Source organism: Aythya ferina, assembly GCF_964211825.1.
Source record: "Aythya ferina genome assembly, chromosome: 9".
In the NCBI taxonomy this organism is placed as follows: domain Eukaryota; kingdom Metazoa; phylum Chordata; class Aves; order Anseriformes; family Anatidae; genus Aythya; species Aythya ferina.
The window spans coordinates 23,404,041-23,424,715 of NC_140305.1; the positions used below are offsets into that span (position 1 = coordinate 23,404,041).

The 20,675-nt window shown below is 49.9% G+C and overlaps 1 protein-coding gene and 1 long non-coding RNA gene across 6 annotated transcripts in view; one reads left to right on the forward strand and one right to left on the reverse strand.

Moving 5' to 3' along the window:
* TNIK (TRAF2 and NCK interacting kinase) overlaps positions 1-17,313 on the forward strand; it is a 139,097-nt gene extending 121,784 nt beyond the window's left edge. For 4 of the 5 annotated variants that reach the window (XM_084530180.1, XM_084530179.1, XM_084530183.1 and 1 more), the window contains 11 exons: positions 1,602-1,728; positions 4,164-4,328; positions 7,398-7,512; positions 8,067-8,237; positions 8,538-8,681; positions 9,260-9,394; positions 9,941-10,041; positions 11,634-11,783; positions 12,916-13,075; positions 13,677-13,816; positions 15,770-17,313. In XM_084530180.1, coding sequence (XP_084386306.1) covers positions 1,602-1,728; positions 4,164-4,328; positions 7,398-7,512; positions 8,067-8,237; positions 8,538-8,681; positions 9,260-9,394; positions 9,941-10,041; positions 11,634-11,783; positions 12,916-13,075; positions 13,677-13,816; positions 15,770-15,853 — 1,492 coding nt within the window. In that variant the 3' untranslated portion in view covers positions 15,854-17,313. The remainder of the gene's footprint in view (positions 1-1,601; positions 1,729-4,163; positions 4,329-7,397; positions 7,513-8,066; positions 8,238-8,537; positions 8,682-9,259; positions 9,395-9,940; positions 10,042-11,633; positions 11,784-12,915; positions 13,076-13,676; positions 13,817-15,769) is intronic. The other variant, XM_084530182.1, reaches the window with a different exon arrangement.
* LOC311441719 lies at positions 16,114-20,652 on the reverse strand. Its single transcript, XR_014696177.1, has 2 exons — positions 18,659-20,652; positions 16,114-18,156 (listed from the first exon to the last, which is right to left on the reverse strand). It is a non-coding gene; the product is annotated as an uncharacterized lncRNA (long non-coding RNA).
* Between the last annotated feature and the right edge of the window lie 23 nt (positions 20,653-20,675).

Consider the following 20,675-nt stretch of genomic DNA (forward strand, 5'->3'; position numbering starts at 1 on the left):
GGATGTGCTACAGAGTGAATTCACAGTGATGGAGAACAGCCAGTGTGTATCGCTCTTAAATGCAAAGAAACAGGTGTGTCAGCAGCAGCTTCAGAACTGCTGTCAACATTTTCTGGCACCCAGGCAGGACGGGGTAATCCAGGCGTGCTTTGTCATTTGTTTTTGGTTTCATTTGGATTATGGTTAAGCAGCTCGCCTGTTCGTACTGCAACATAACAAAGTCATGGTGGGAGCTCCCCACCTGCAACATGCACTCAGAAGCAATCCTAAAATTTGGTATGTTTGAGAGTAAAATCCAGTCTCTCTCCTGACATACGAGCACAGAAATAAAGTCAGCACCTCCCAGCACTCCAGTACCTCTGGGAACTGGGTCCCGGGGAGGAGATTGGCAATGTTTCCGTACAGAAGGTGTGCATTAAACAGGCAGTTAAACTCTCAAGTGGACTGATAGCAAGCCCACGCTGTGAATTGCTTCTCCAGACAATTTGCTGTGATGTTACTGTAAAAACCAGCCTCTGGTGGTTGCTGTAGGAAGACAGGGTTGCTGTTTCATAAGGCATAGCAGAGCTGGTCAGATTGTGTCCTTGCCTGTGAGCACATCTGCCCTGAGTTTAGCTTGGCCAGATGTGGGTAGGCTGGAGGAGGAGGCGGTTCAGGGGCATCACTCAGAATCAGCCACGGATGGGGAATGCTTCGCTGGTGGCTGGCAGGACATGCCCCAGGCAAAAACCTCTTTGGTAAGGACAAAGCCAAAGCCTGATTGCTGCTCAGTATTAGCTTGAGTGACAGAGGCACCCTCATTAATGCTGGCACATCACCAGCTGTAAAGTGGAGTTTTAGGAGAACCACAACCAGGTCTGCCTGTCACTGGAAGAATTATTCTTGTTTCCCGAAATCTTCTCTGAAAATGACAGTGTACATTCCTTGCCAGAGCGGGCACAGCCTCGGGATGATGATCTCTTTCTCTGAGTGTGCCTTTTTAACACAAGGAGCCTGTACTTATTTTTTACCTCTCTGTCTCTCAGTACTTCAAGGCTAAGTCATGGGTTATGGCTACATTTTCACCTGCATAACGGTGGAAAGCTACAGACCAGAACTTGTGTGCCTGCCCTCACCTCCTCCAAGCTCCATCCACTTCACTGTTGCGTTGTGCTCCCACAGCTCTGCCCCGGCAATGCCTGGTGGGGTGGGACTCCTGCCCCTGGGTAGTGCCCCTGTGTGCTGGGCAGAGCTGGGATGTGGAGTTTGGACCCTGTAACCTGAAAAGCCAAAGCAAGCCCTCGTTAAGCTTCTGATCTGGTCTTCAAAACAGATGGCAAAAACCCACCCTGTGTTTGTGAGAGTTCTCTGGTGGGTTGGGTACTCCAGGCACTGCCTGTCTTACAGGGGTTAAATTGGTAGTACTGGGGATAATCCATTAAACAGAGCCTGATGCAGTGTTTCTGGCCACATAAATAATTTCCCCTTACATTTAAGTAGATATATTTTCTAGTTTTCCTTCCCATGATACCCTGTCTGTAAATAATACCGTATTGGAGGATTTTTCATCTAGTTCAGCTGAGGAAATGCCTGTCACTAACGCTTTTCCATTCTGTCCTCAGACCAACAGGAATTCCTGGAAGCAATGAGCCGTACAACCTGGGAATGGTGACAACCCACGGTCTAGAAACTTCCCATGCAGATACGTTTAGCAATATTTCAAGGGAAGGGACTTTAATGGTGAGGGAGGTAAGTTGTAAAACAAATATTTCCATGGAGCATCTTCAGGAGGTTTTCCCCATGTAAGCACAACAGCTAACAGTGCTGTGTATCCGGAACACAAAATGACTGAGTAAATTGTGCTCATTAGTGCTCTCGTAATGCAATTTACACTCTGAGCAAATGTGACAAGTGCAAATGTTTCTCAGAACTACAAACAGCAGTGAATAGTAACGCTGGGGCATGGTGGGGTGGATGTTCAGATAAACGACTCTGCTGTAATCCCAAAATAGCTCCGAGCAACAGAAGTTGTCTTCAATTTAGAGCATTTATTTGGAGCCTGGCCCAAAGCTTCCCCAGTGCTTCCCAACCTTTACCATCATACAAATGTCAGAGGCAGAGCAGATGTGGTGCTTTTTGAGGCTTTTACCTGAAGCCTGTGGTTACAGGCAGCTGGTTCTGTTTGGGGGGAGGCAAGGTATGGCTGCTGTTGACCCCTGGACATTGCAGACTCTGCTGCTGCTGCTTTTCCAGTCAAAAGTCTTGATCCAGTGCATTTGCCAAATTCGCAGAGACCAAGTCTCCCTCAGGCTTTCCCAACCTGCACAGCTCCCAGGTGCCCAGAGAGCACAGAGCTAACAAAGGGGCATGGCTTGGGCATTGCTGATCGATGGTACTGAAGAAAAGAGGCAGGGGAAAGCATGTTCAGTTGGCTGTGGAAATTCTGCCCCAGTGTTTCTTTTTTTTTTTTTTTTTCCTGTAACATGCTGGTGATGCTGTTGGAAATGTAGCAGGTGTCCTGGAAAGGGCAGGAGGCTCTGCAAGGTAGTAAAACGGGGGAGTCATCCTCCTGCTGGCATGAAGAGGAGCTGGATGGGAGAGGATAAGAAGGGAGGGGAGTTTGGAATGGGCAATGGTAAAGGAGCAACCTTTAGATCAGCTGCAAAGGCTTACTTGGCTTTTTTATTTCTTAATTCTATTTGTATAAAATACACACAAAGGAAAAAAAAATCAGTGTAACTTTGCAAGAATGAAGAGTTAGCAAAGAAGTCACACAGTGTTTGCTGCCTTCCTCCGTGACTTCTGGAGCTGTTGGGGAATGCACAGCTCACCCGTTCCCTCACTGTCCTTTACCTGTTTGGAGCAGAGACCCCTGAAACTTTCTCAGCCCTGAGCACATCCTTGTAGCAGAAACAATGAGGAGGCTGAGTGGGAATACAAGGCACTGCTCTAACAGGCAGGCATTTCTGAAATGAGCTTGGGTTGCGTTGCAGCTATAAGATACGTGCCACACCAGCGAAGTAGTCCTATAAAACAGTGCTGCAGAAGGATTTAAAAGTCACAGGAAAGAAAAGCAGCAGGGAAATCTCTTTTGGCAGGAGGGAGTGTGATAGGAAACCAAGCTGCAGCCGTGTGTGGGATGTTTGCTCTTTGTCCCTGACCGCAGCCGTAGCAGCCAGAGGAAGGGCTCACTGACCTCCGCGGGCTCTGCCGGGCTGCCCTGGCAGGGTGACAAGGTGTTTGAAGGTTGTGGTAAGGGATGATGGAAAGAGAGATGTTGTCAGAGCTGATCGGTGAGCTGCCAAGCCTGTATCAGAGGGATTTTTCCACTAATCCCTGCAGATGGACAAGCCTCTAAGGATTTCATTAGTGCGCTCCAGGTACCTGGACTCATCAAATGGCAAATGCCTCGAAACAGCGGGCAGGGATGGGAGAAGTTTCCTATCACCTGTCTTGCACGAGGTGGGGATGAAGAGAAAGGGCGAATGTGTTAGAACAGGCGAGTGCTTGCTTGGCGTAGGCAGCTGCACTCAGCGCTCACCCGAAAACACCCCTGGAGGGAGCTTTTCTCTGCAGCCAGGGACCTGCTGCTGGTGCTGCGGGGAGCTTTGCGCTCAGAGCAAGATGTGAAGAGCTCTGCTGCTGCAGGCCAGGGTAACGCTGCCGCTGTTCACTGCTGTTTTGGGTTACAGAAACATGCAAGGAGGACTGTGTTGGCATTTGCAGTCAGGCCACTGGCCGGTGTGGCTGTGCAAGCCGTCAAGGCTGATGCTGATCACGGGGGCAGATTCTGCTGTCACCGTGGCTGGTGGCAGCGTGGGGGCAGAGCTGGCCATGGGGCTTGCACCATGGTGGCACGGGTGGAATCTGCCCGCCATTCCTTTCCTCGAAATGACACCGATCAGGCTTCTCCTTTTGCTGTAACGTGGCTAATTACTCTGTATTGACTTTGTGATTAATCCTGTCTTTATTTCTCCTGGGGCGGGGGTTGGTTTGCTGCTTGCCAGGTTGCATGGGGTTGGAACCAGCAGCGAGGGTCCTCGTCCTGTGCTTGCTCAGGGAACTGGGGGACTGCAAAAAAAAAAAAAAAACTTGGTTTTGTTGTTTTTTTCTTTTTCTTTTCTCTTCTTCTTCTCTTTTTTTCTCCCCTTCTCTTTTCTTCCTCATGCCTTGTGTCTCTGCAGACCTCTGGTGAAAAAAAGCGTTCTGGCCACGCAGCCAGCAATGGCTTTGCAGGCCACATCAATCTCCCTGATCTGGTGCAGCAAAGCCACTCGCCTGCGGGCACACCGACCGAGGCCCTGGGGCGAGTCTCCACGCATGCGCAAGACATGGACTCGGTGCCTGAAGTAGGTGGTGGGGGCTCCTCCTTCTCCTCTGCGCTGCTTTAAACAAGTATTAACACCTCTGTCCCAGCGAGGTCCCTTCCTGCTTCCTTCCCTGGCTTTCTTTGCTCTCCTCTCTCTTTGTTTCCAGTCCGTGTGGGTGAGTGTAGTGGAAATCAAGGGGAACCCGATGGGTTATTGGGAGACGGGTCTGTGCCTGGTGGTGGGGTTGTAAATTAGGCCTTAGCTCAAGCCCACCAGCTGGAGTTTTGCTGTGATGATGGCTTGAATGCTGCAAGCTGGTGTGGAAGTCCTCATCTTCTGGTACATGGAAATGAAGCAAAATAGGAGAGCCAGTGATGCCGTTAACTTCACCTGGGCCCAGTTGCTGCTTAGGCAATATTTGAGGCTTAACGTGACCCAAAAGGTTAACACAAAACAAAGCCAAAAAAAATCCATATAGTTCTTCAGACTAGGAAAATTTGGCACACCTTGAGTTTTTACCATGACTCTGTTTTCTGTCACAGCATTTTTCCCCCATAGCTTTTTTAGATGGACGTGATTGAGCATTAAGGTGGTACAAGGTCTAAAGAGTCCTAAAAATCACAAGACATTTCACATATGACAAGGGAATTGGTGTGTCTTGCTTACCAGAACCAGTTCTGGGAAACTGGCACAGATTTCTTTGTTTTCCCATGGAAAATCAATCCAGTTGCTGCTGAATAAGCTATTTTGTTTGTTGTTTTTTTTTTTTTTCTTTTTGTCTTGTTGGATGTACGATCACCTTATCCTCTTTCACAGAGATGATGTGCTCACTTGACGGTTTACTTTTACTAGCAGCATAAAAACAGGAACGGGTTGGGATTGTGTTGATGAAACGTGAGAACAGATGGTGCCTGCCTTGACCGCCAGGTTTTACCCATTTCCTCGTTGCCTTCAGAAGCAGCGCTGGGACAGCTGGGCCTGACGTGACATCTTCCAGAGTCACCCGGGAACTGCTCAAACACCAGCAGTTTGCAAGGCCTGGGTTTAAATAGACTCATTTATGGAATACCAACCGAGATCTTTTCCATTTCTGAAACTGCGTTTTTAGGGCTGACGGAGCAAGGAGTGGGTGGAAGTGGAAGGGTTTGGATGGGGTTCTTCAGGTGACTCACGGCGCTGCCAGCAAAACTCGCAGCCTGGCAGGCAGCAGCGTAAGCACCTTGCTGGGAAGTTATCCCTTGTCCTGCTTGTATAAGGTGTTCCCATTTCTGGTGGGATATCCTCATGGGTATCTCTCTGCCGGAGAGGCTGTGATGTGTCAGGACTGAGGAGGGTGGAAGGGACCGAGCAGTATCGCACCCTGCAGCTTGGTGCTGTTTCTGTAAGCCAAGATGGGTTTGGAGTCAGCTGAACAGAACCTGGAGGAAGATGAGGGCTTAATATTTAAATAACAGGCTTGCAAGTTCTTAAAATGCCAGCTTCTTGGGAGAAGAGCAGCTGAGTCTGAGCAATGAAGAAAAAAATGCTTGGGGCATTGGAACGAGGGATTTCTTCGTAATTCATTTGTTGGAGAGCGCCTAGCTCTCAGCTGGAAGGCATCCCTGCAAACACTGAAGTTGCTCTCTGTCCTGAATTGTTGGTGCTTTGTGGAAAAGATACCCAGCACAGGAAAAAATGTGTATTTGCTGGGTGTGAAAGAAGCACAGAGCTGCGAGTGTATCTTGTGTGCACAGACAAATATTTTGGCCATGCAGCGTACGTAAATATGGTATCTGTTCCTGCAGCCGTCTCTGCCTCGGGCTGCTAACTCCTCGCATGGGTCTCCGTTAGCATTTACTTTTTGGAAATCGTCCTGTTTCTATGGCAACGCAGGGGCTGTTGCCAGGCCATGGGATGCGGATCGGGAGGGAAGCAGGAGGCGCAGCGCCGCGGGGGCAGGCGCAGTGCGGGGATGCTGGCTCACCCCAAATGTTCTCAGTGCCGCTGGGGAAGGACCAGGAGAGGCCGTTTGGGGTCATTTTGTCTGTGTGCTCCTTGCGAAGCTTCAGCAAGGAGTCGGGGGGTTTCTCTCTTCCTTTTCTGGTGGCTTGGAAGCTGAGCAAGGTGTGTTTCAGGGAAGGAAAATGTCCCAAGGAATCAAAGTGTGAAAGTGCTGCTGCAGTAAGGTCTGATTTTTGCTGCTGTTAGAGCTCTGAATGTAGGTCCTTCCTACATTCCTTAAACCAAGGGATACCCTGAGCAAACATTGTCATAAAACGAAGCTGCTCTGCAAGGGGAGGAGTTCGTGGCACTTTGACTCCCAAGGGAAGGATTTCGTTTTGCTTGGGAGGTCTTGGCCTTGTTTTCTGCCTTAACAAAGCGATGGCAAAAGCAAAGCCAGCAGTGTGGTGCTGGAGTTCATTCCTTTCCAGCTTGCCTTAGCAAACCATTGGCTCTGGCATCCCCTACGATACATTCAGGGTCAGTTTTGCTGCCACAGAAGTGGCCTTTTCTGCAGTTGCACCTGAAGTGCTGTAGACAATTTGAAATCCTTTATTGGAATCGCAAGGAACCCGTGACAGACACACGCCTGACGTGTGATGGAGCCTGGAACGAGGGGAGATGGAGCAATGTGGCTGTGCCACTTCCCACATCCGTGCTCCCTGCCCCATGCTGGAGGACCAGGACAATGGGGTTTTCCCCAGAGCCATCCTACAAATCTCTTTTGGGGCGGTCACAATGACAGGAAAGACAACCCCTGACATCCCAGCAGGTGTGCCACGAGCATAGAAGTGTTTTACCTGCCTTCACTTCTGCCTCTGACACTGCGGCTTCCCCGCTAACCAGTCTCCGGCTGCGCTGTGCTTCCACCTGCGAGCTGAGCCCGCGGCACCGGGGCTGGGCACTGCTCCCCGTGCCCTGCACTTCTTGTTTGCTGCTGCTGCAGAGGTGTTCACAAATCTGGTGTCACATTTTCACTGGTCACTTCTGGGGGAGGAGGATCAAACGCTCAGAGAGCTCCCAAAGGGCGCTGCAGGGTCCGGCGCTGTGCGCTCACCAGGAAGTCACACACACGATGTCACTGGTATTTCTGTGCTCTGAGCTCTCTCTCTGCTGTTTGTTTTGCAGTATGGGATGGGAAGTAGCACCAAAGCCTCTTTTACCCCCTTTGTGGACACTAGAGTATATCAGACCTCACCTACCGATGAAGATGAAGACGAGGATGAAGAGTCATCTGCTACTGGTAGGAGGCAATGTCGCCAGTTTGAGAGGGGAGGGCCTCATGGAAACCAGGTTGTGGGGCCTGAATAACCCCATGGAACCTCTCAGATTTCACTTACCCTTGTCCAAAGATCATTCGAGTTTGTACCCTTGTGTTCTCCAATTTCCATCCAACTCCTTCCCCCCCACCAGTGAAATCCCACCAGAAAGGTCAGAGAGAAGACAGGGAGCAGCAGAAATCCACACATCCCTTTCTGCCCAGGCACCTGGCAGAAATGTTTTTAGCGGAGTCAGGAGGTGGCAGCTGCTTCAGAAAGCTTGCACGTGTTCAGAATTCATTGAAAATGGATGGATGAGGGCAAGCAGGCAGAGGATAGGGCTGGTCATCTCAGTGGGCATGGCAGGGGACATCACCTCTTAGGGCTTTGGTGTTGGTTCCAACCCGTGAGGAACTACTGATGTTACCTCTTGAAACTAATGGCTTGTAGCATAGTGATAACTTCCCATCAGAAGATAAAACAAGGGTTTTCTTCCTCTAATCAGTCACACCTCATCGTTTTGTTTTTTCCTTGTCAGCACTGTTCACCAGCGAGCTGCTCAGACAGGAGCAGGCCAAGCTGAACGAAGCCAGGAAGATCTCCGTGGTGAACGTGAACCCTACCAACATCCGCCCCCACAGCGACACCCCGGAGATAAGGAAGTACAAGAAGCGCTTCAACTCGGAGATACTCTGTGCTGCTTTGTGGGGTGAGCTCCTGGTCCCACTGTGCCCTCGGCAGAGCTTTTAGGGGACATGGCTAGCAGTGCGACACCATTTTATGGCAGAACCGAGCTCCTGCCTCTGGTCGTCCTGCTCTCCATCCTGGGCAAGGCTAATGCCAGCTCTGTCCCCGAGGCCCTTTGGTGTAAAAGTGATGCTTCTGGTCTGTGGGATCGCTGCCCTTAGTTGTGATTGTCATGGGGTGGTGGTGAAGAATGAGCTCGGGGTGCAATCCGCTGGTGGGCAGAAGCTGTGGCTCCATGTGCCCATTGCTATCTCCATTTCAGGTGTAAATCTGCTGGTGGGCACAGAAAATGGCCTGATGCTGCTGGACCGAAGCGGGCAGGGGAAGGTGTACAACCTCATCAACAGACGGCGGTTCCAACAGATGGATGTGCTCGAGGGCCTGAACGTCCTTGTAACAATATCAGGTACCCCTCTCGCACCCCATCGATAACCTCGTCCATATTCCCCAGTCGACATTCACACATCAGCTGCATTCACTGCTCCCCAGCAGGGCTGCAGGCAGAGCTGGGTCAGCAGAGCGGTGTTCCCAGGTTTCTCTGTCCAAAATGAGAGCCTTCCATGCTGGAGCTGAAAGGCTCATTTTGCGTAGCCATATCTGAGGTGTAAGAGCTGCGTTCCTGGCCATGCCATGCCTGGTTCTCTCTCCGTGAGCACCGATTTGTGCAAGCTGGAGTTTCCAGCCTGCAGTAAGCAGAGCCCAGCTCGTACTGCATCTGCCAGCGGAGTGGGAGACGAAGGCACAAGCAAAAATACAAAAACAACTATATTATTATTTCAACTTCCTTTTGAAAATAACTTAAATTTTACCTTAGTGAAATACCTTAGTGAAAATAAACACTGAAATCTCAAGGTTTTCGATGCAAGCATGTTCTGCTTGCCCTGTGTGGCATACAGAGAGGAGGAGCCTGGGGCTCTCCATGGGGCTGGGTGGTGCTCTGTTACTTCTCACTGCCTCTTATGGCCAGGTTTCCTTTGCCAACAGGAAAGAAGAACAAGCTGCGAGTGTACTATCTGTCCTGGCTGAGAAACAGGATTTTACACAACGACCCCGAAGTGGAGAAGAAGCAGGGCTGGATCACGGTTGGGGACCTGGAAGGCTGCATCCACTACAAAGTTGGTGAGTGGCTGGGGCCACCCTGCTGGGCTGGCGCCAGTGGGAAGATGGCTGGAGGCATTTTCTGTGTCACTACAGCTGTGAAAATAGCATCTGGTTGGCTCTCGCACTGAGAAGGTGCATTGTGTCCATAGCTCTGAGCCTGGAGAGGGTGATGCTAACTGGATGCAGAGGGCTGGTTGCCTGCCCCACAGCACTGGGCACTGGGAGTTCTTCTATCATAGCCTACGTGATAAAATGGTTTGTTGTTAAACATCTTCTGCTTTATTTGATTAGTCATGTACTGCATATGTTACAGGCAAAAGACACTTGGAGTCTTGGAGATGTTTATTCTATAGTCTTAGGTTTGATCTGATGATTTCTCTTAAAATTGTGGGCAGACCACAGCCACAAATAATTTTGCTATTAATCTATATGTATTAGGTGGACATTTTACCATGTGGGAACCAACAGAGGGAGAGCCTTAGAAGCTGGTTTTAAAGATAAATTACTCAGTCACAAAGCAAAAGTGAATGTTTTAAACGTTGTTGTTGTTGTTTTTAATTTTAGTGAAATATGAACGAATCAAGTTCTTGGTGATTGCCTTAAAGAATGCTGTAGAGATCTATGCTTGGGCTCCTAAACCATATCACAAGTTTATGGCATTTAAGGTACGTTTTTCTGGTCACCAAAATACGCTCTGTGGTTGCAAATACGCGAGGTTTCTGTACAATGCAGAACAGAAAAGTGTCTTGCTTATGTAGTCCCTCGGGGACCTGAGACTTGGGTTCAGTCTCTTGAGAGCCGATGAAGAGAAGCACCCGCAGCGATTCCTGACAGACTTGCTGCGAGGTGCCAGGCCTTTCAGGTCTCAAGGACGCAAACAAAAGCACTCCTCAGAAACGTTATCATCCTTGTACTTCCCCTGGCAGCGAGTTCTGAAACTCCTGGCTGAAGAGATGTGATACGCGCTGTTTATGGCTAACAATTAGGCATTAATTCTAGGTTTTCCTGGGAGGCTTCACAGGGGAAGTTTGCAGAAAGCTGGCCAAGTGTCCTTGAGTAAAATTAAGTTGGGGTTTTGGGTTGCTTTTCTTTTGTGTTCGTTTGCCTGCTTTAACTTCTGACTAATTTTCCACGTGTAATATGAAAACGGGCTGGCATTGTTTTCCATTTTTATTTTGCAAGGTCCTCTCCCCTTCTGCAATGTGGATTCTGTTTCAAGATAGAAATTCCAGGAGAATGACCCACTCTTTCTCTCCCTCTCTCTTTCTCTCCCTTTTCATCTACCTCAGTTTCCTTCAGTGAGACCTTTCTCCTACATAACCTGCCAACGGGTATTTCGTACTCAGTACTTTAAAGCACTTTTCCTTCTAAGCTCTGTGCAGCAGCAAGTCACAAGGGGCAGTGCCTTCTGGAGACTTTCACGCTGAGTAATCTCATTTTGCATCCTTCCAGCACAAATGGGCTTATTCAGTATTAGGTCACATTTGCTTTCTCTGAACAAAAGCCAGAATAAATGGGCTGGGTGATCTGAAGAGCTCAGCAGCAGTTAAGTAGCCTGGGATCCAGCCTCCACGGGCTGCAGTTAGGATGCTGGTTGGTGCTCCTGCTGCTGCTTTTCCACTCACTAATTTTCCCTGTCAGGAGTCAGAGGGGTGCTTGTGCAGGGGGCAACTCGCCCTTCTCTCTCCCTGGGGGTGTTTCACCCTCCTGCTGGAGACCTAAGCCATGGGAGGACGTACTCTGTCCCAGCTTGGTCCGTGCCAGGGAGCTTATCCCAGCGTGTACCCAGCACGTTAGCTTGAACAGGATAAAGGACGTCTGATTTTACTTGTTTTAGCTGCCCAAACTGGAGCGGTGATACCCACCGAGAGGGGAGGTGGGTGCTCACAGCTGTGTGCAGACTTTGCTCTTGGTTACGCTGAGCAGCACCAGAACTGGGGGGTCCCTGCATGCTGGCTGAGCTGCATGCTGATGTACAACCAAGGTCTCTGGCTCCTTCCTTCAGAGACCAAACTGTCGGGCTGGCCTCGGGCTCCTGGGGAAAAGCTGTGCTTGGCAAGGGTGAGCACCTCTGCTCGGATGGCTGGAGTGAGTGCGTAATACCCCTGATGTGTCTGACGTAGGAACAGAGGCAGGAATATAAATAATGACACGTTTAATAGGAAACACGGTCAAATAAATGCGATTTCAAAACTGCACCAGTCTGCTGTAGGGATCTGTTGGTTTTCCGTGATACTCACTGAAAGGATTATAAAAGTCTTTTGCAGATCTCCAGCACAAACCGTTGCTTGTCGATCTCACTGTAGAAGAGGGTCAGAGACTCAAGGTTATCTTTGGATCCCACACTGGTTTCCATGTGATTGATGTAGATTCTGGGAACTCTTATGATATCTATATACCATCTCACGTGAGTACATGGGGGAGTGCTGCTGCATGACTAACGCAGGTCCCCAGCAAGGTTTGGCCGGGCTTTTGGTGTCTCAAAAATGCTGACTGGTCAGGGGACACCCTGCCGTGGGTATGACATTCTCCAGTGCCATCCTCACTGGTAGCTTGCCTAAAGAGGACGCGGAGGTATCACCTACTTCATGGCCATCATTCACACAGGCCACTGCTGTCCTTGTGCCCAAGCAGGCAGGTGTAAGGTTGCCAGGTCCCACAGAAAGGAGAATCTTAGTCCTGACACCGCATGGAGCAGTAATGGAGCTCTTTGTAGGGCGAGATGCCCTGAGGCGGTGCAGTTTGCCCAAGCAAAGGTTGCAGGATTAAGGTAGCCCAAATCTCAGCCAGGTTGTAGGCTGAAATGCCCAACTCCCGGGCAGCGGAGACTCACCACAGCTTCTCTCTCAGGTCCATAGGCTATTTCAAGAAAGAACCAGTGCTACAAAAAATATTGTAGATAAGGATGTTCTTGGTGACTTATTTAAGCTCCATCCATGCTGTTGTACCAACCAGCATGAGAAAGGGGCTTAGGGGGAGAAATGGTGTTATTGATGGAATCCAGGAAGTGCTGAGTAGAGCAACAGAGCTGCTGCAAGAGCTGGCAAGAAACCCAGGAGAAATATGGGGGCAGTTTGGGATGGTTTTGTTTTCTTACCTATGGAAGGTCAGGTGGGGGTGGAAAGTTACTGTTACTACCCTCAGGAAAGGGGAATGTTTCCTCTCTAGAGCTACCTGTAAAATTCTGGGTTTATTTGCCTTAATTTGAATAGAAGATGGATTCATCAGTCAACAGTTGCTGATCTGTGTTACTGCCAAGTGTCAGCCGTCACTCTTGGGGGTGTATATGTTGTGATCTCTCTATAATTGCTGAACCTGTTTATCCTTGATGTCTACGACAGCTTTGATGGTAGGGTAAACATGACAGTTTATTCTCCTTCAAGCTTATCTCTAAAGCTGATGCCTGTTTGTTGAATGGAGTGAGGGTTTTGTTCTCGGTGTGGTTTTGGGTTTTGTTTTTTCTAAGGCTCTGCTCCCTTCCCCCTACCACTTTCTCCATTCAATGTAATTCTGACTTGTAGGGTTTATTTTAACTGCAGATTCAGGGCAATATTACTCCTCACGCCATTGTCATCCTGCCTAAAACAGACGGGATGGAGATGCTTGTGTGCTACGAGGACGAAGGCGTGTACGTGAACACCTACGGACGGATAACTAAAGATGTGGTGCTCCAGTGGGGAGAGATGCCTACTTCTGTGGGTAGGTCAACCCTTCCTCTTCACCTGCATAAAACACATACGACACCATCCCTGGAGGTCTTTAAAAGACGTTTAGATGTAGAGCTCAGTGATGTGGTTTAGTAGAGGACAGAGGTAACAGTGTAAGATGCAGAGTCAAGGATGCTGAGTTAGAGTCATTTGGGATTTTGTTTATCAAAGGAGATTTCTCTCAGCCAGATAAGAGATGCACTTGCTAAATTTATACAGTTTGGTCCTGCACAGAAAAAGCAGATGACTTACTGAATATTTTATCCGTGTTTTATCCTAAGTATAAGCTGTTATATTGGTGGGATGCTGTGTTGAGTGGAAGAGGCGCTAGGTGCAGAGTGGGACAGACTCCGCACACTGTGCAGGCAGGTCACTGTCCAGCTCCTCACCTGCAGAAAGCAGAAGTGTAACATCTTCTCTTTAAAGCACTCAGCAACTTCTGGATTAAAAGTACTACTTAAAGGCTATTTAGCAGAGCTCTGTGATTCGTCTACGTAGACTTTGAGTAACAGCTGATAAGAGTTTTTGTGCCCATTGTGTAATATTTAGCTCAACACCTGTAGTAACATGTGCCAAACGCTTCCTTTTGACAGCCTACATTCATTCCAATCAAATAATGGGCTGGGGAGAGAAAGCTATTGAAATCCGGTCAGTGGAGACAGGACATTTGGACGGAGTATTTATGCACAAGCGAGCTCAAAGGTTAAAGTTTCTATGTGAAAGAAATGATAAGGTGAGTCCACTTCAAAGCTTGTATCCATGCTTTACGCTACAACCAACTACTTTTAGACTTCGGGTCTAGTTTATCTTGGGGTTAATAAGTAATTAAGCTGAAGGTCCTGTTTAATAAACAATACCCATAAACCCAGTCCCAATTAATTCTCTTCAGTGGATGTAGATCTCAGCCTGTGGTGGGAATATCAACCAAGATCTCTTCCAACTCAAAGTGAGGTCTCTGTTGACTTGGCTTGAATTTCTTTCAAGTGTTGCATCAGAACATTAATTGTTGAGGCCACCAAATAAACTGCAAAAGTTGAGAAATGGTAGCAGTAAGGTTGTGGAAGTAACCCTAATCTGAACTTGGGTGTAGAGACATTAAGATGCCTTTGTAGTTCTGTGATAAGCTATTTTTTGCACGGACCCCCATCTCTTTATATGGACAACGTTGATAAATATTGTTCTGGAGGGGCATCAGAGCTGCGTGGTCAAGTTGCATGGTTGTGCAGATTACCCTTGGCTTGGGTGTTGCTGAGGGAGGAAGGTGTGCAGGGAATGAGTGAAGAAGAAATGCCTGGAGGAGAAGGGATATCTTCATGGAAGAGGTGGTTGAATGCGGAGATCTGATTTCTGCTGGCGGTATTGCCTCGTGTCACAAGATTTCACCAGGATAAACCAGGACCATGGAGCGGGGAATTCTTCTGTAAAGAGCACAAGCTCGAAACACGTGAAGAAACTGATTGCTGTGTCGCCAGAGCAGGGTTTAATAACATGCAATAAACAAGATTTGAGGCCGCAATTAGTTTATTTAGTTGGCCTACCTTTTGCATGAAGTTACACTGGGACTCTGGAAAAAACGTATCCTTATCTTTTAATTGAGGTATTTCGTGCGAAGTTGCCCATGAAACTGAGTTTTAGTTGTGTCCAAATACCTTTAGTTGTTTTTTTTTTTCTTACTTTTGAGAACTTGACTCTAGGTTTTATGTTGTTCATTTAAATTGGTCTTTTTCTGTTTTGTTCCTATTGATTTTTTCCTTTTCTAAGAATGCTGGGGGGTAAAAAGCACCTCTGTTTTTCTAAAATGATGGAACCAGCTGACCGCTGGTGCATCTCAAATACCTCAAACAGGTGTTTCTCTTTCTGGGCAAGTGGCTAATCATGAAAGTCCTGTGAAGACTGAATGATTTTGTTTTCAGAAAGGACTAAGTCTTCACATACTTTAGCAGCAGAAGCTGAAGAAGTGTCCCCTTAAAATGACTTATTTTTTAAGACTTCCACTGTGGTCAGATGTTGGTGGATCCAGACGGAAGCACCGAACTGCGTATTCTTCCTAGAGAGCCCTGATGGCTTTGTGTGTCTTGAAAATATTGAAGGAAAGTTTGAGTTTTCCCTGACGTAGCATTCAGAAGTAGCTGAAATAACGTAACTAACTTCTGCAAAGAAGAGCATTTTCAGCCAAGGCAGATAACTACTGTATTGACCCAAATGGTTAACGTTTAGCAGGATATAAAGCCCTGGAAGCAGTCACATTAATGTTGCATAATAAATGATGCCATGGCAGTGCTGTGTGATAAACTTGGTATTTTTAAGGCTTTCCAAACCTTGCTCTCTGCAGTGGTGATAGCGAGGGAGGTTTTATTACGGTGTTTACTAATAAGCACTTGGGATTTGAGCCGAGCCTTGCTTGGGCTCGCTGGGCTGGCTCCTTCCAGGGCCGCGCTGCTCTCGCTGGCAGCCGCTTCCCCGGGCTGGGCTGCAGGCACTGCGAGCACCCCTCGGGTCCAGCAGCTCCCACATCTCTGCCCACGTTTCTGCTCTCACCCAGAGAAAAGAGCAGAGAGGCAGGTCTGGATGGAGCAGACTGCACGGGGTGTGGCTCAGCTCTTGCTTCCCTGGTTCACAAGACAATCAATAAACTCCCTTTTACCCTTGCCAGCATTTAATACGGGGTGTTTTTGTCTCCATCCAGGTATTTTTCGCGTCGGTGAGATCCGGAGGAAGCAGCCAAGTGTTTTTCATGACCCTCAACAGAAACTCCATGATGAACTGGTAACAGAGGAGCACTCGGCACTTACCTCCGTGGCATTATTTCTAATTTAAAGGACATTAAACACGTGGACTAACACTGTAGAGGCAGGTGCGGAGGGCCCTGCGGATCACGGCTCCCCACGCTCCCCTCGCCGGCTCAGCGCTGCCCCAGGGAGCCGCTCCGGGGGGCTCGGGCACGCGCGGCAGGGACGGGCGCTCGCGCTTGGAATAGGGACACCGCCTCCCCAGGTCTCCTGATTACGCTGTGTTATAGTGGGTTATGAGTTTTCTTCTTCTTTTTTTTTTTTTTTTTTTTAATTTTACTTTTTCTTTGTCCCCTACTTTGTAAGAACGGGGAAAGAAACAAGTGTCAAAAAGTCTGTTTTTAATTCTGTCTGCCTGCTAGCATCAAATATATAGTATGTTGTAAAGTTACCAATTAAATCTGGTGAGAGACAGCACAATAAATGTACCTTTTATCTTTGTGATGAAGGCCATAACCGTATAGCTGGGTAATTTTAGAAATCTTTTGCCTTCACCAACATTTACATGTTGCTTTTGGCAGCAACGGCTTAACGGATTTTTAAAGAAGAGAAAAATAATAGATTTTTTTTCCCCTCTTTTGGGAAATGGATTTTAAATGGCTAAGCTACTAGCCTTAGACTAATAAAAATCAGCTACCATTTTTGTCAAGTCTGTCAATCCATATTTCTATATGGATCTTCACCCAGTGCTGTGTCGTGACAGGGACAGTGGTGCCGTTTGCTGTTGCTCCGGATGCTGGCGGGAGAGGACGGCCGCCCGCCCGCCGCGGGGGCACCGGGACGGGGACGGAGGGGACCGGGTGCCGCGGGGGGGCCGCGGCCGCAGACGGCTCCCGGGGGTGCCGCGGGCACCGGGCCCGATGCCGGAGGTGCCGCGAGCCGCGGGCGCTCGCCCCTGGAGGCGACGGGGCCGAAGCGAGCCGCCCACCCTGCGCCTTGCTGCATCGGGCTTGTAAAGAGCTTCAAACTATATATATGTGTGTGGTTTCTTCGGCCAAGGGTCTGAATCTATACTCGTTTTCTGCCCCCTCCGCTCCCTACGAATTACCCAACATACAGTGGAAGACAACATCTGTGCCGAAATGTGTGTGTGTTTAGTTCAGGTTGAATCGTGTCCTTATAAACTCTGCTCAGTTGATTTACATTTTCAGTGCGTATCTGGGGTTTTCTTTCTCAGTAGCTGCAAGCATGGCCGCCTGTGGTATTGGGGTGTCGCATAACAAGGTCTGTGTTGCTGGTTTTTAACCTACCTCGTTTTGTTCTGGGTTTTGTTCTCTTTTTTTTTTCTTTTTTTTTTTTGGTTGGGTTTTTTGTTTTTGTTTTGTTTTTGTTGTTTTGCTGTTGATCACAGCACTGTTACCTCCAGCGACATATAGAGAGCTTACCTGGCAATCTTGGTGTACTCAGTAACGATGGCTTTATTAAAAAATGATTAAATCAACAGGACCTGGTCAAACTCGAATCTTTATCCAGGGCAAAAAATGTTTGCTTGCCGGGGGGGTGCAGCGGTGGGGATGGGATGGGTCGGGATGGGACCGGACACGATGCCCACAGCCACGCGGCTCGGTGCTGGTGGGGGCAGCCTCCTGGGCCACCTCGTGGGCAGCGGGCACCCTCCTGCTGCTGGCCACTTGCCTCTGGTCCAGCACGGCCCCACGAGCTGCAGTGCTGGCCCTAATACCACAGTGCTGGAACAAACCCCGGGACAAGTCCCGTCGCAGACTGATTGCCACCAGCTCTTTGTATTTTCTCTGTGGTCGCTACCTGAAACCAGAGGGGTTTATTAAATTATGTTGCAAACTGATGACTCTCCTTTCCTCTTTATTTTGCTCCCCTCCTTGATGTGACTGGTTCAGAATACACGGCTTTAAATTATTATTTTTTAATTGTGGGGTTTTGAGTACAGTTATGAAATAAAAAGGAATCGTTGTGTTTAAACATACGCTAGTTTGTGAATGTATTTTTTGAAACCACAGAGTAATTTGAAGCAATCCTAAGAAGCCAATATTAACACGGTCTTGTTTACAGTGTGTACACGGACATAACGGATCAAAAGCATTTCTGGTGCCAACTGCAATAAAGCACGAGCCTTCGACACGAAGCCATGCCTCTCAGATTTCTGGGAGCACCACGCGGGGCGATAGCTGGCAGCAAGTCTCCGGGCTCCAGTGGCTTCTCAGGGCTCGGAGCCACGATGCTGTTTTCCTGGAGGGTCTCAGGAAGCAACATTTTGGGGCAGGATGAGTGCACAGGGGCCGGGGCGTCCCAGAATGAGAAATAAAGGCTGCAGTGCAAGATGCATTTGAGCCTGTTGCAGATTGAAAGCGCTTCCAAACCCCTGTCAGAGCGCGATTCGCGGCACGTTTCTCACTGCAGGGTGTTTTTGGGGTTGGTATTGCATACATGTATGTGGGGACAGAAGGGGAATGCTCAGGGTGGCCCTAAACGTGCCCCTGGAGGCTGGGGGATGGCTGAGGCTGTGGGGCTGCGGTTCCTGGGCTCAGCCCTGGCCTCTCGGCCCCTTGCAGCTGGTGCAGGGATTTGGGCACTGAGGCTGCGTGCCAGGCATGGCGCGGGCACCACTCGCTGCTTCACTGCGAGACCTGGCAGAGGTTGGTTTGTTCAGCAAATCCTGCTCAGGGAGCAGGATGCTGCTGCCACTGACACATCCCAGAGGTGTCTGCTGGCTGCCCACATCCCCCTGCTGTGCTCTGGCACCGCTCTCCACCTCCAGACCCAGCCCAAGCGCTCCCCTTGCAAACCGCCACGGCCGCGGGTGGTGTTACCTGGATGTGCCTGAAGTCCTGCAGTGCGTAACGCTCCCGTGCAAACCTCCGGTGTGCTTCTCACCATCGTGCTTTTATCTGGAGATCCACAGCCCTAGGAGCTGCGTCTTCCTGGTTTATTTTTCCTGCTTCGTGTGGTTTGCTTTTCACAAGAAAGCTGCCTCAGAGTAAGCCCAGGACCACAGCAAGGGTGTTTTGGCCACCCCAGCGCAGAGAAACCTCGCTGTCCGTGCTCTGAGCCGCTTTCAGTGCTGTGAGAGCACGCTCAGCTCTTCAGCCTGACACAAACCTTAACCCAGGGCTTTTATCGCAACCCATCGTGTTTGGCAGCACCGCTAATTGCGGTAGGCACGGCATAGTAGGCAGCGGGGACGACCAAGCGGCGCGGTACCGCGCGTGGATCTTGCACGTTATTAATAAGGAACCCGCCGAGCAGCAGTGGGAGTGCTGCTGTGGGCAAACAACGCCGAGGGTGCACAGCGGGGTTTTTATCTGTGCATTTCGCAGGACCACCGCCCTCGTTCTCTGGCGTCAGCCAGAACTGTGCCTTCAGCACCCGGGCGTGCGGCTCCTTTTCCTTCTGCTCCTGCAGCTCCTGGGGCCGCCTTTCCTCCAGCACGGGCGGGCTGGGCTCGGGCACCTCGCTCTGGTAGCAGGAGCACTGTGCGCTGGCAGGCGCTGAGCTGACAGCCCCCTGGGGTCGTGCGCTGGCTTTACACACCAGCCCTGGGTCTACGCATCAGCTCTGGATTTATAACAGCCCTGGGTTTGCGCACCAGCCCTGGGTTCGGACACCAAGCAGCCTTTTCCCACCTGCAAGCCAGCCTTGAGCTGCCCGCTGCAAACCTGCGCAAGGCAACACAGCCACATCCAGAGCCCAGTTCAGAAAAACACACGGGCTGGGCTGTGACAGTGCCACCAGGAGCCAAATGCATGCTTTAACGTATTTAATTAACGTATTTAATTAAAACTTCGCCCAGGGGCAAGTCTCTGGCAGTGTGCATCACAGCGCTGGGTACCCCAGCATCACCCCGCTCTCTTTTTTTGGTGTTTCCCATCATCCACGCCCCACCGGTGCCCCCATTGCTCTCCTCACCTCAGGCACCCCACGCAGGAACACGTGCAAGTGTCCCAGATCCTCCCGAAGCTGGCAGGGCCGCGATCAATGCGCGCAGGAATGCAGCGAACACTTTGCCCAGGTTAAAGTTTTACTCTGAGACCAGAGCAAAGATTAGTGGTCTTTTTCTCTCTCTTTTTTTTTTTTTTTTTCCTCTTCCTCCGTAGAAGGTGCATGTAGCGCCCATGTGAAGGCTGCCTGAGCATCGGTGACTCACCCCACCTCGGCTGCCAAAGCCACCGCAGCTCACCTTGGGCGCGTTAATCACCTCGGGGCTGAGTCAGGCCTTGGCGTGCCAGCGCTGGCTTCTGCATCCATCGCCAGCTGATGGTGACAGTGCCCGCGCCCACGAGACCAGCTCAGACCAGATTTTGCATCAAGGTGCAAAGTTCGGCAGGGCAGCGATACCCGACAGCATCAGCAGCATCGGCAGCACGGCGCGAGCCCCGTGGTGGGCTTCGTAACAAACAGGGACGGCCTCGTGGTGGTTTCTGGGCCGTTTTGCTGTGTCGTGTCTCCATCCATGCCGTGGCTGCAGGTGTGCGGCGGTGGCTGCACAGAGACCCGCACACATCGGGGTTTGTGCGTCCTCTGCGTGCACGACACACGCACACACACAAAGCTGTTTTCAACCAGGTGCCAAGTGATGGTGAAATAAACCACTCGTTTTCTAGCATCCTTGCTACACGTCCCAGAAAGACTTCTTCTTGCTGAAGTTCAGCAAGATGTTTGGGGGTTCAGCAAACAAATCCCAGGTGGAAGCCAAGACGGGTGCAGAGCGCCCACAGCCCGGCTGCGGCACATCCCCGAGCCCCCCACACACCACATCCCGGTGCTGCTGGCTGCCTCACCGAGGGACAGCCAAAAATCCCCCAGGTCCACCCCCTGTCTTTGGGGCCG